This window comes from Lygodium microphyllum, chromosome 8 (assembly GCF_053477565.2).
Source record: "Lygodium microphyllum isolate KBCC chromosome 8, Lygodium_microphyllum_v1.1.10, whole genome shotgun sequence".
In the NCBI taxonomy this organism is placed as follows: Eukaryota; Viridiplantae; Streptophyta; class Polypodiopsida; order Schizaeales; family Lygodiaceae; genus Lygodium; species Lygodium microphyllum.
The window spans coordinates 61,568,473-61,581,365 of record NC_141142.1 but is presented as its reverse complement, the minus strand read 5'-3'; the positions used below and the strand labels follow the sequence as shown (position 1 = coordinate 61,581,365).

Here is a 12,893-nt window from a genome sequence, read left to right as displayed (position 1 = left end):
TCCCACGTCAGCAGGTGCCACGTCAACCTGCAGTCGGACAGTGCAATCGGCCAGTTATTTGGGCATTATTTTATTACAGCCGGCTGCATTTATTGCAGCCAACCTCGTTATTTTTAGGCCTTTTCTTTTTGGCTATTTGTATCCGGGTTGTGGCACACTCCAACAGTCAATCATTTCAAATTCTGATCTTGAGATCTGTTGGCTGAGACAGACTGTGCTCGAGCTGACGGACATCGAGGTCATCAAGTCAGACATAAGCAAATATTTCCTTTGTCCCCTTGTGTATTTCTACACTCTTATACAGCATACTACACCGCAGATTTTCTGTGTTTACACTATCTCCTTTTCTCTCTCTCTCTCTGTGTTCACTCTCTCTCAGTCTTTGTCCTACGCTTCCACATCGTTACACTCTGACAAGTCGACAAGTGAAGCGACTGACGGTTGGTCAGACGCAAGCGACCCTCCAGACAGCTGGCGAGCGTGGCACAGGCATTTCAGCCGAGCGAGCTGGACGTCTTCAAACAAGAACTGTGAGCACGCAAGGGCGGGCACAGGTCCAGGCAAGCACAGGTGGGCGTGACGCCTAGCGGGTGGCACAAAGGCTGTGCCTGACAAGCAGCGCTGGAGACATTTGCCACAGACGAGTTGCTAAGGCGGGCAGCACTTGCAAGCTGGCGAGCAGGGTGCTGCGAGACTGACGGACTGTGTTGTCAGGACATGGCCACAGTGGCCCGTATAGCAAACTGGCGTGTCAAGCTGAGCAGAGCAAAGCCAATGCTCTGATACCAAATGTGAGAGAGGACAGGATTGAAGCTCAGCACAGAAAACTAGTAGACAGTAGAGAGCGAAGCACGACACCCAATACAATAGATTGAAAGAGTGTAAACTGAAAGTACAAGGTACAACCCTTAAACCTTAGGGTTGTAGGAGGTATTCACACCTGAACACGGAAAGTACCCATAAGTGTGTGTCGTAAGCACATACGAAATAATACCATTAGTCTGGGGGAAAAAACCTCTCCTCCTGAGAGTAAAAAGTGCCCCAGTGTCCTACTGATGGGCGTAGGCGTAAGTGAGGCGTGAGTGAAATACCCAACAGTCTTTTCCTCAACAAAGTCATGTATCCATGATGGAGACTCATCCTTCTATCCAAATACTTTCGGAATTATCTCGGCCTAGAAATGCCACCTAACCATTACCAATTTCAATTGGTCCCATAGTTTGCCACCTTGGCATTACTTAGTGGACCTTTTGATCGTTTTATTGTACCCCACGAACATTTGGATAAGGCTCAAGTATCCAAGTGCCTTCATCTCCACCAACACTGTATGGAAACATTCATATTCCAATACCTTCGCACTAATCAACACCCATTGGACACTTTCAATTTATTTCTCTTTACCCACTTCTACCTCCTCCTCCTACTTATCCTCCACAACCTCCTTATCCCTATTATCCTTCTTACTCCACCTATCAAACACCTCATGGTTCTTTCTCATCACCAACCAAGCATGGCTTTATTGACAAGACTCGTTTCAACTTCACTACTTGGTCCAATCTAATGAAACATGTTCTTGACTCCCAAAACCTATGGGATATTGTGCAGGGGTTGGAACCCCAATCCAATTCCACACTTGTTCTATACAAGGCCGTCCGCTCATGGAAGCCTAGGAATGCCTCTCCTATTGTCGATCTAATGTAGGGCCTATTGCTTGAGTTTCATTCTCTATTTCAACATTTTGATTTAGTGTCAGAGTGTTGTGCATACTTAATTGACTGCTACGCAGCTTCAAGATTGGACCTATCACATAATCTTGACCATGAGATTCAAAACTTTAAAATCACTGACTAGGATGATTTGAAAGTTAAGGTGACTGAGTATCAACATCTTCTCATTAAGTTCTCTACCACAGAGGTTCCTACGTTCTCGAACGAAGCTGCCACCGAAATACTTCCATTTGTGCAACAAGTGATCTCATAGCCCATCATGCCCACGTTCTATGAACTTGAGTGTCAGCTACTGCATTACTCTCGATTGTTCAATTAATTTCATAGTATGATCTCCTCAAAGGGGACTCTCATTGCTGCTCCTCAAAAGGGGCAGCAAGGAAAGGGCAAGGAAAATCAAAACTCAAATCAAAATCAAACTCTAAATCAAGCTAGTGAGACCCAAGGGAACATCTTCTCTTAAACCAAGGTGGCAAAATGTACCTAAAAAGAATAGATATTGTCGGCATTGTCAAAAGGCTAGTCACTTTGACAATGAATGTTGTTCAAAGGCAAGAGACACAACACTAAAATCCAAGACTCAGACCCCCACTTGCCAATTCGGCAACCCCCAGCTAGGGAAACAAGGCAATGGCAATCCTCAGCAAGATCAATGGGGCAAGGCTAAACCCACACTACTACCAATCAACCATAACAATCTACATCGTTCTCAATGCCAAAGGGCATGTCTATCTAGTGTGCAAAGGCCCACATCATCTTCTTATTAGCATTTGTGAATGCGAGTCTCATCCACATCTGCAAGTTGCCTCCCGATGAGATAACTAGGATTATGGATACTCTAGCTACTCCTCATATAACCCCCATCTCAAACATTTTTATCCCCTAAGCCCTTGCAACCAAGATAGTCTGCATTGGGAATAACTCCTCGGTCAAGATTCAAGTTCATGGTCACATCAGTTTTGCCATTGACCAAGGCCCCGATCTCACTACGCTGGACTTGGGGTGAACTTGTCATGCGTTCAGCAACTTTGCTGGTTGAGACCAGCAGTTTTCTTTACAAAGACCACAATCGAGGTCCTTGGCACTCAAACTAGTTTAGTGATTGCTCGTAGTGAGGCACAACTTAGTGGCCTGTACCACATGACCGAGTTTCTTTCCGAGCCAACAATCAAGGGCTCCAAGTTACACCACTTCCAAGCTTTAGCCACTACATAGGATCCTATGAACTCTAAGCATGCCGAGCATTTTCGCTTGGAACATCTTAAATGCAACGCTCTTTGCAAGTTCTCATGTCATCAGATGGTTGAGGGTCTTCCACACCTAAAGCTATCTCAAGTTATCTATAAAGCTCGTCAACTCGAAAAGTAGCACCGTACTCCATTTCCCTAACAGTCCACACATACAGCGAATGCACCTCTTCGATTGATTCGCGTGATCTTTGAAAGCCAATATCCGCCATCACCTTGAACATGCAATACTTCTTTTAATAGTGGATGATCATTCTAGATACATATGAGTGTACTTTCTCAAGCATAAGTCTAATCCATTTACATATTTTTATGCTTGGGTTTTGTTGATTTGCATGAGGAGTGATAGTGGTGCTGAGTTTACCTCCCATGAGTTTTTTGAGTTTCTATAAAAGCATGGCATCTTTGGTCAACTTATCTCTATTAACTCTCCTTCTCAAAATGAAGTCGTAGACCATAGAAACTAGACCATTATGAACATATACACGTATGCCATTCACAGCAAAGCTCCCTAACCACCTTTGGGTTGAGGTTATTCATACTTTGTTGTACCTCCTCAATCGCCGACTGTGGCTATTTTGTACTTTAAAGTCTTTGGGAGTCGGGCGTACACGCACACGCCTAATGAGATAAGAAAGCTCGCTCCGCGAGCTAATCTCCTAATTTAGTATATTACTCCTTTGAAGCTAAGGCCTATTGTTTGTTCAATCCTCAAACAAACGAGGTGATCATTAGGAGAGATGTAGGTTTTGATGAGAGGGATATCGTGCAATCTTCTATACCAAACTTTGAGTTGATTCCTCCTCATATTCCATTAGAGATAGTGTCTTTTGAGCCAAGTCTACTACCCGCTCCTAACCTTCCTACGACTCTTCACCTCCCAGACCCCCTCCGCAAGGCCCTTCACCTCACAAGTACCAATAGACTATGCATGATTTGGAGACCTACCAAATTCCACTCCAAAGGACCCTAGAAAATCTACCTAGCTTGCACCTCAAACTTCATTTGCATTGCTGTTTACAACTGATTACATAGTGCATTTTTAGCGGGATAGTTGGTGAGAGACTTTTCAACACCTCGAATGGCAAGAGGCCATGGAGAAGAAGCTAAACAATATTGACCGAAATGAGACTTGGACTTTGGTGGATCATGTGAGTCACAAGAAAATCATCAAGACAAAGTGGACATTAAATACCAAGCTAAAGGCTCACAGGACTTTAGGCAAGTACAAGACTTGCCTTGTCATGCAAGGGTCCCAACAAAAATAAGACATTGAATATTATAAAGCTTTCCTCCTACTATACAGTTGACATCATTCCATTTGTTGGTTACATTAGCCGCTCACCACGGTTGGCCAATCTATCAAATGGATGTCAAAAACACATTTTCCAACTAGTCATTTGAAGGAGGAAGTCTACCTAGATTTCTTCTATTGATCGAAAAGGTAAGGTCTTTTACTAGCAAAAAGCTCTTTATGGACTGAAGCAAGTGCCACGATATTGGTTCTAGAGGATGGATGAGTTCCTTCGAACTCATGGACATACAAGGGGGTCAACTATATCCTACTATATGTAGATGACTTACTCATCATTGACTTAGGTTCTGCTTCCATAGTGAAAATTAAAGCCAAACTCTATGCTACATTTGCAATGGCATATCTTGATTTGTTATCTTATTTTTTTGGGATAGGGATAGTTCAATTTGAGAGGAATATTTTTGTGTCACAACAAAAATATGCTCTTTACTTGGTGGATCAGTATTATCAAGATCAAACACAACATGTGGCCATGCCTCTTGATCCAACTATCCACTCACCTAAGGATACCTTGGGTCACCCCTTCAACAAGCACACCTATAGATCTATAGTAGGGAAAATCATTTGGTTGATTCAAACTAGACCAGGTATAGAATAATCTCTTAGTTTGCTCAGTTAAATTTTCACTACACCTAGAATATCACAATGGATTGGACGTCTTCGTATTTTAAGATATTTAAGGTGTACCTATTTTTATGGAGTGATTTATGGTTTTGGTTCATCTTTGCAAGGATACACTAATTCTCACTGGGCTAGAGATCTTGACACCCAAAGTTCCCATGGAAGCTATATCTTTACCTTGGGTACAACTCTCATTTCTTAGGCAAGTAGCAAGCAAGAGACAATGGCAACTTCCATGGGTTAAGCTCAATACAAGGCTCTCTTTGATGGCACTGCCGAGATCATCTATTTGAGGAGCTTATTGGCGGTGCTTCAATTCCCGTGCATTACACCAATAATCATCTGCCAAAGTGTGACTACACTAGCTGCTAACTTGATCATCAAACCTTGGATGAAACATGTTAAACTACATTTTCATTTCACCAAAGAGTAGGTTGGACTGGGCACCATTCATCTAGCGTTTGTGCCCTCATCAAAGTCCAGACAAATTTGCAAACATATTGACTAAGGCAAACAATCAATCGATGGTTCAATTTTTACTACCCAAGATCAACTTGGATACACCCTGCTCTACTTCTTTAGATTGTCAGGAAGAGAGTATTTTCCTCCAACTTTTCCTTCCCGTTTAAGAGAGGGCGGCTTTCTTCTCTTGATTGTGACAAGGGGGTGTTTGCAATTTTCTCAAAAAATATGAAATCAATGTCCAAGCTGAGTAACTTAACTTTGTCTTCCAATCATACATTCAATTCTAATGAGCTCTTGCCACAAATGTGTTGTTGGTAGCATCTACTATCATACCATAGGGATAAAGATAGAAAAGAAGTACCAATAATTAAAATACAAAACCAAGATATTATACCAGCTTACTATGTAGATCCAAGTCTCAAAAGTGGACGCAACGATGGAAGTGTACAAGACTGTTGTAATAGATTACACAACACAAGAAAATAGAAAATAAAAAAAGAAAAAAAAAACACTACAAAGAGAAAGCTCAAATATATGATGAGAAAAGAAAATCTATATACCAAATACAAGACAATCACATACATCAATGAGTCACTCGCTACATAAGCACTATTAACAACTCCCTCTCTCCAACATGACCTACACTGGAATCTGAGTAATGAATGATATAAACTGGGAAGGAAGCTAAATATATAGTGATAAATTAAAAATTTCTAAAATAACTATAATGTCCAACCCACAACTGTATATACCTAGACTCACTCATGGGCTAACTAGACTACTAATACCCTCTCTCAGATCATAGGTGATCTAATGGAATATAATGAATGATACAATGATAATGACACATTGAAGTCCATACAACAAAGACCACTAAAATAGGACCATGGATACCCGAGCAATAAGTGATCAAGCCACCACCAAAGTGCCTCAAAGAAAACCTAATGTCAATGTCAATCATATCAAAACTTAAAAATAGAAAAGAATCATAGTAGCTCTCTATGTCTATCAACAATGCCTCGCAATAGCATACATAACCATCCTATCATCAATGTCTTTGAACATACATGAACATAGTTTCTCGCCTTCAGTCAAATCGCCAAAGTGTCCCCTCATGTAAGCTAGGACTGGGAGCCAACCTCACTCTCTGTCAAGTAACAACCTATCATGAACCTAGAAATCAATCCAAGCTCCAAGATTTCAAAACTTGTCAAACTTCACTCAATACAAAAGGGAAGTCCTCCTTTGGATCCTTTGCACTTGTATACCTATATAGATGAGGCCCACCTGCATCACCTCACCACCCTCACACCCCCTCTAGCACTAGAGGGTCATGAGGAATGACCACATCACCTATACTAGAAAGCAGTAGGAGGAGCAACAACCAAGCCCTTCTCTTGGTTTAAAGAAAATGACCCCTTCTACACCTTGGCCTTTGCCTTGGTCAAAGGGTCTAAGTCAAGAGTTAAAGGAGAAGGAAGACTCAATAGAAAAGTTTGTATCTTGCTTCTTTTTCTCCTTCTTCCTCAAAGCCGCTACTCTTGTATTAAGAATGACTCAAAGGTGCATCTCATGGAGACTATTAACGGAGTCAAGTGCCTCATGCTTAAGCAACATCAAGGACATATAGGTAACGCTCACTAGCAACAACAATGTCTAGGCCCACAAAGTATCGGCTACTCCATCACACTTCAAAGGAAGCTTATAGAGCACAATCCCCACAACCTATGCCTCGAGAAGCATGGATCACATGTAACAAAGCTAACCTTGTATCTATGTAGCACAAACTAAGAATAACTAGACGATATCATTAGGCTCAAACTTCATCTGTTGGAGATATCCATAGAGGAGAATTGTACGCGTGGTTGAGGGAACCTCATACAATATCTAAAGCTCCACCCATATTGCTAAAGCTAGTCTACAAGAGGTGACTGCTAATAGAACTTCTTTAGAGATGCATCAAAGAAGAGCAAAATACACAGAAGCATCATTAGTCCCATGTAAGCTTTGTCGTGGTTGTTCTGGTCTCAATCATCTCGAAGAGGAGAGTGAGGTTGAGGATGCTCAAGAGCTCCAAAAACCACATACCACAATCGCTTCTACACAAACCATGCTTTCATAATAGCACTCCATGTTAAGTAATCAAGATCATGAAGTTTATCATTGGTAGAACAGTAGGGAGAAACCATCAAGAAGCAACAGGAATAGAAGATAAAGAAGATAGAGGAGAGAGAGAGAGAGAGAGTACAGTAAACAACACAAACTACACTATCATAAGTTGACACACAATGTAGATAGAAGATGATCACAAAATGCTCACAGAATCTAGAAGAATTAGAGTGATAATAGCCAACAAACACTAACAGAGGTTGAAAACACTGTTGCAACTTGTCCAACTTGCAAGACCATGAAATTCTAAACACACAAGCAACGAGAGCATTAAATGCAAGCGTGCAGCATTAAAATACTACCAAAAATGAAAACATGAACTACAACATAAAAATGCAAACGACAACTGAAGGCTAAAAGTACCTAAAGATTGGTTGCCCAAGCTCCAACAAAAAAATAGAGGCAAATTAGCACCAAAAAACTATGAGTGCAAACAATCTACAACATAAAGCAGCAGTATCTAGAGTCCGAACACAAACATTTGATACCATGTCAAAAGTGGGTGCAACAATGGAAGTGTAGAAGACTGCTATAATAGACTGCATAGACAAGAAAAAAGAGAAAACAAAAGAAAATAAAAAGAACACTACAAATAAAGAACTCAAAGATATACTCAAGAAATGAAATCCGTATACCAATCACAAGACAATCACGTATAGCAATGAGTCAATGGCTGCATGGGCACTGGCACCAGCTCCCTCTCTCCAACAAGACCTGTATTGGAATATGCAAGTAATGAATGATACATACAGGGAAGGAGAGAGCCGAATATATCGTCAATAAATAATGCCATCAATGAATCAGGTTAGCCAACATTAAATGCTGGTCAACCAACCATAAATGCCAAAATCACCATAATAATGCAGATAATAAATGCCTAAAATAACAATGATGCCCAACCCACAAGTGCACATTCCCAAACTCACTCATGAGCTAACTAGAGTGCTAACACTAAGATGATGCAAAGCACATAACTAGTACTATGTAGCCTAGATAATGTCTAGCAGTGAAAAAAGCATATACATGCAATATCTAAAACAATATTGGAGGTCTGTCGTGATGTCAACCTTGATAATAACCACCAAGGCCACAAACCACCAAAGCACAAAGGAAACACTAACCTAGAGAAGAAGTCCACAAGTACAAAGACCAAATCAACTACCAAAACCTATCAGCCAACTTTCTACTCATGATGCCGCTGGTGATAAGCCTTCTTCTGTCTAAGGGAAAAATGCCAAAAAAAGAGTTAAAAGAGCAACTGATGATGAGAAAAGAGCATGAAAATGCAATGTCATCAACGAAACAAAACCTATAGAAAACATTGACACATTGATACTATGATCAAGAAAATACAATGAAAAGACTACTAGAAGTGAAAGAGTGCCCTTATATAGGTAATGCTCAATTGAAACATTGGTAAGGCCCTCAAAATACCATACAAGGACCACTAAAGAATATTATTGCGCCCAATATGATGCTAGTGTATTTCAATTTCCACCTATAACTCACATTTAAAGACAGCCTAGAAACCTCACTTTCTAGCAAGGATGTAGTAATAAGGTATATGCAACAAACAACAAGTCAACAACAATCGAACTTCACTCAATCAAGATAGTCAATCTAAGCATTGGGCAATCACACAATTTGCCACCATAAGCCAATTTCAATCACGTATATACATTTCCAATTTTTGGCTATAAAAGTTGAGCACAATTTTGGTATGCAATTTGCAATCCATTAGCTAGCCGCAATAAAAAACCTCTAAATTGCAATTTATGCAAGCATTTTCCATACCTTAGTTCAGCCCTCATAGTCCAGCACCCATATGTCTACATGTGCATGGTTGTTGGTACATGTAATGTGCAATCACACACAAGTGTAATTCTTGAGCAAGGCCTATATGTGTGTGATTCTTAAAGCGTGCATGTGCTTAGCCAAAGAATGCAATTGCAACAAACATTAAGAATGACTAGACACAAGACGGCAAGACATCAACAACCATGGAAGAGCACCAAAAGCAAGATATTTGCCAAGTATAGTTTGTGAGCACCAATTGATCATCATATAATGGCGAGGTTTAGAATTGAGATGGTCACTCTCAAGTTCTCCAATCCCTAAACGGTACACAATTGTTAACAATATAAGATGCCCATATATTCTTAAGCCCAAGGATAAGGTGCTTTATACCTACATTGATATTTTGCTTTGTATCAATCAATGAAAGGCTGTCTAATGTTAGGACCCTCATGTTTGCTAGGCTTTACAAGTTTGCAGTGCACAGTCCCTTGGTTGCCTAGGTTAGATTTTCCTATCAATCTTCATTTCTAGAGACTCTACGAACTATCGAGTTTACATCTTCCATTGCTTGCTTCAAAAACATACCAGTATTATTTTCACTTGTTTAGAAACTCAAGGGCCATATGTCCTAAAAGTAACTCTTACCAGCTCCTACATTGGTAATGAACCGTGAATTAAAATATGAAACTGTACTCCACATATACATATAAACATTATGAAACTTCACATTGCAAAGATTGATTGGCTAGGGTCATACCATGCTGTGGGAATCCTGCTCCAGAAAGAGGATAATGAAAATATTTCGTCCTTCTGGCTTTTTTCCAATAGAGTTCTCCTAAGCTGCAAAATATTGTTACCCATATCCATTTGCCCATCCTCAATGTTCTCCGCATATGTGAGCATTGGTGGTGTTTGATAGTTCACAAAATTTGCTTCAGATGGTGGAGGTGGTGAAGGTGGAGGAGGAGATGGAGGTGGTGGTGAAGGTGGTGGAGGAGAGGGAGGTGGAGGAGATGCCGACGGAGGGGGAGGAGATGGTGGAGGTGGAGATGGGGGTGGTGGCGAAGGTGGAGGGGGTGATGGAGGAGGTGGGGAAGGAGGTGGTGGTGGTGGTGGTGATGTTCTAGATGAACTGTTATTGTATATTACAACCATGTAAATACCATAGCCAATCATGGCCAGTCCAACTAGGGTGAACAGAAAGTTTATTACTTTCAGCAGAAGTTGAATGAAGCCCTTGCATGCCATTGTGTCAATTATCAATAGCTATACCAAATACAGAGCCTTTTCTTCTCAATTAGCTGCCAGATTGCTATGTGAAACCTGTAGCCATCCAAAGGAATTATAACACCTTGTATCTTACCAAGCCACATTTTTCGCAACTCACAGGTAGTTTTGACTATATTAACAGTATTGAAAACATTTTTTAATGTCATATCAACACTGCGTCGATTCTTGGAAAAACAAAATGTAAGGGGGGCCATAAGTACAGACTTGACTGTATTGTTAATCCCGATAAAGCCATGCTTGTGTTCAGTGGGGGGGAATAAGTGCAGACATTAACTGTATTGGCAATCCAGGTTTTGAAAACTAGTCTATATGTAAAGCTTAACAAGGTGTTATGATGAGACGAGAAAAATACCTGCTGCATTAAGGAAGTGACAGCATTCACTAAGTGTGCAAAATGTGTGCTGTAAAAAAAGACTGCCCTGAAGCACACTCAGAAGCCTGGTCTCTGCACAAAACTAAAAACTGCAGGATCCCACTGGATAAATGTTATGATGCGACAGACGCAATACTGTTAACAGTGGGACAGGTTGCTATTCAACTGCCGCCCTGGGAATCCACGATACCTTGTATTTGTCCTTATATATAAGATGTAGCCCCTGCGAATACACTGAAAATCGAACGGCACACAACCATAAATGCCTTCTCGTTTGACAAACGAGAATCAAACGAGAAGGAGACAAAGGACCTGCAGAGTAGTCAAAGCAAGCAAGGGTTTCTGGACGGAAAGAAGATCGGACAAACGATCGTCCTCACGAGCCAATCCTTCTCCATGCTGGCATGGCTGTAACGGCGGAAGAGAGTGCCTGTCGCGGAGGATGGAGTGCCGTCCCGGGTGGAGGTTTTGTCTGGTAGGCGCGCCTTCGTGGTGGAAGATCGGGAGGGAGCTGCAGCGAATGCCGGTTGAGTGTGCGCGTGTCTGTCTGTCTGCCTCCGTGTGTGTGTGTGTGTGTGTGTGTGTGTGTGTGTGTGTGTGTGTGCGTGCTGGACCTGCAGATTAGATGGTAATCGAGAGACAGGAACTCGGGAGGGTAAAGGAGAGGGAAAAAGCGCGAGAGAGGACGACAGCAACGAGACGCATAGCACATTCGCAGACTCGCAGGCGTGCCTATCGTGCAAATTAAAAACATTCACCGCTCCCGTGACGTGGCCGAATGCTTATTTCCGTATCTAGCTCTTCGAGCTTAAAGGGCCCAATAGCTTTATAGGCGTCTTACCTCAAGGGGCCTATAGCTCTTCTACGTTAATTTTACAAACATAAAAGAATATGCCAACATGCTGAGAATAGTAGTGGAATGTCAATTTCTCTATAATTACCCTTTATAATAATTCTCACTATTTATTATAATCACTTTATATATAACAATTTTCACTATGACTTAGTTGTTCCATCAAACCTCCTCTTTTCATTCGACTCCTATAATATGTAGAGGCTAACAAAAGGCGATGATAATTTATAATCATTACAATAGTAATAATGATCGTATGAACAATCTCTGCTTTTGCCATGAAAAATCAAAAATACTGCATTTTTCTCTTCTAGGAATTTAAAGTTTAACATTTTGCAAGCCAGCTTGTCTTGTTATATTTAAAATGTGCAATTTGAGGAAAATTTTATTTAATAAATTTAGCTAATATATTTCATTTGTTTATAAAAGTAAATATAACTTTGACCCATAGAGTATGAAAGATACATGTAATATGAGTTGGCTTAGCCTGCATTGCCCACTAACCATGCTTCGTGTGGTGGGCATCATTGCAAAGCCTGCGAAACAACACCTCGCGTTTCGCATTTTGTGAGAAAGGCTCACCAAAAATTATCAAAACAATGTGCTACATGATGCGCTTAACATATAATGATGCCCAATTTTGTCAATTATATACATAATTTACATATAAAGTCATGCCCTCTCATTCATTTGCCATATAGGTTAGATATTTAAGTTTGGTAGATTCATGCACATGTTTGTATGTTCTTAGTTGTCCTTATAAAGTTTTCAAAGAAGACAATTGTGCCATCTATACATCTAATACATGTACATATTGGATTATTTGTGTTGTGTGAAGTGTGCATGGGGTCCAATGTGTTTATGCATGTAAGTTGAAGCTTTCTGATCCATGTGCCCAACATATTTGCATACATGTGTTATACAACCACAATGTTTCACTATTTAAGACATGTACATATTGGACTTTACATGTTGGCATACACATGACTCGTGTGTAGAAGTGCACACACACACATAAAGGGAGGGCTTTTTTTAG

The 12,893-nt window shown here is 40.7% G+C and overlaps 1 protein-coding gene across 1 annotated transcript in view; it reads right to left on the bottom strand.

Moving 5' to 3' along the window:
- Positions 1 to 11,728, bottom strand: part of LOC148032371 (tobamovirus multiplication protein 2A-like) — a 37,492-nt gene extending 25,764 nt beyond the window's left edge. Inside the window, exons 1-3 of the mRNA XM_087683022.1 lie at positions 11,317 to 11,728; positions 10,984 to 11,238; positions 10,099 to 10,664 (exon numbers count right to left, since the gene is read on the bottom strand). Coding sequence (XP_087539148.1) covers positions 10,099 to 10,589 — 491 coding nt within the window. The 5' untranslated portion in view covers positions 10,590 to 10,664; positions 10,984 to 11,238; positions 11,317 to 11,728. The remainder of the gene's footprint in view (positions 1 to 10,098; positions 10,665 to 10,983; positions 11,239 to 11,316) is intronic.
- Positions 11,729 to 12,893: the final 1,165 nt, after the last annotated feature.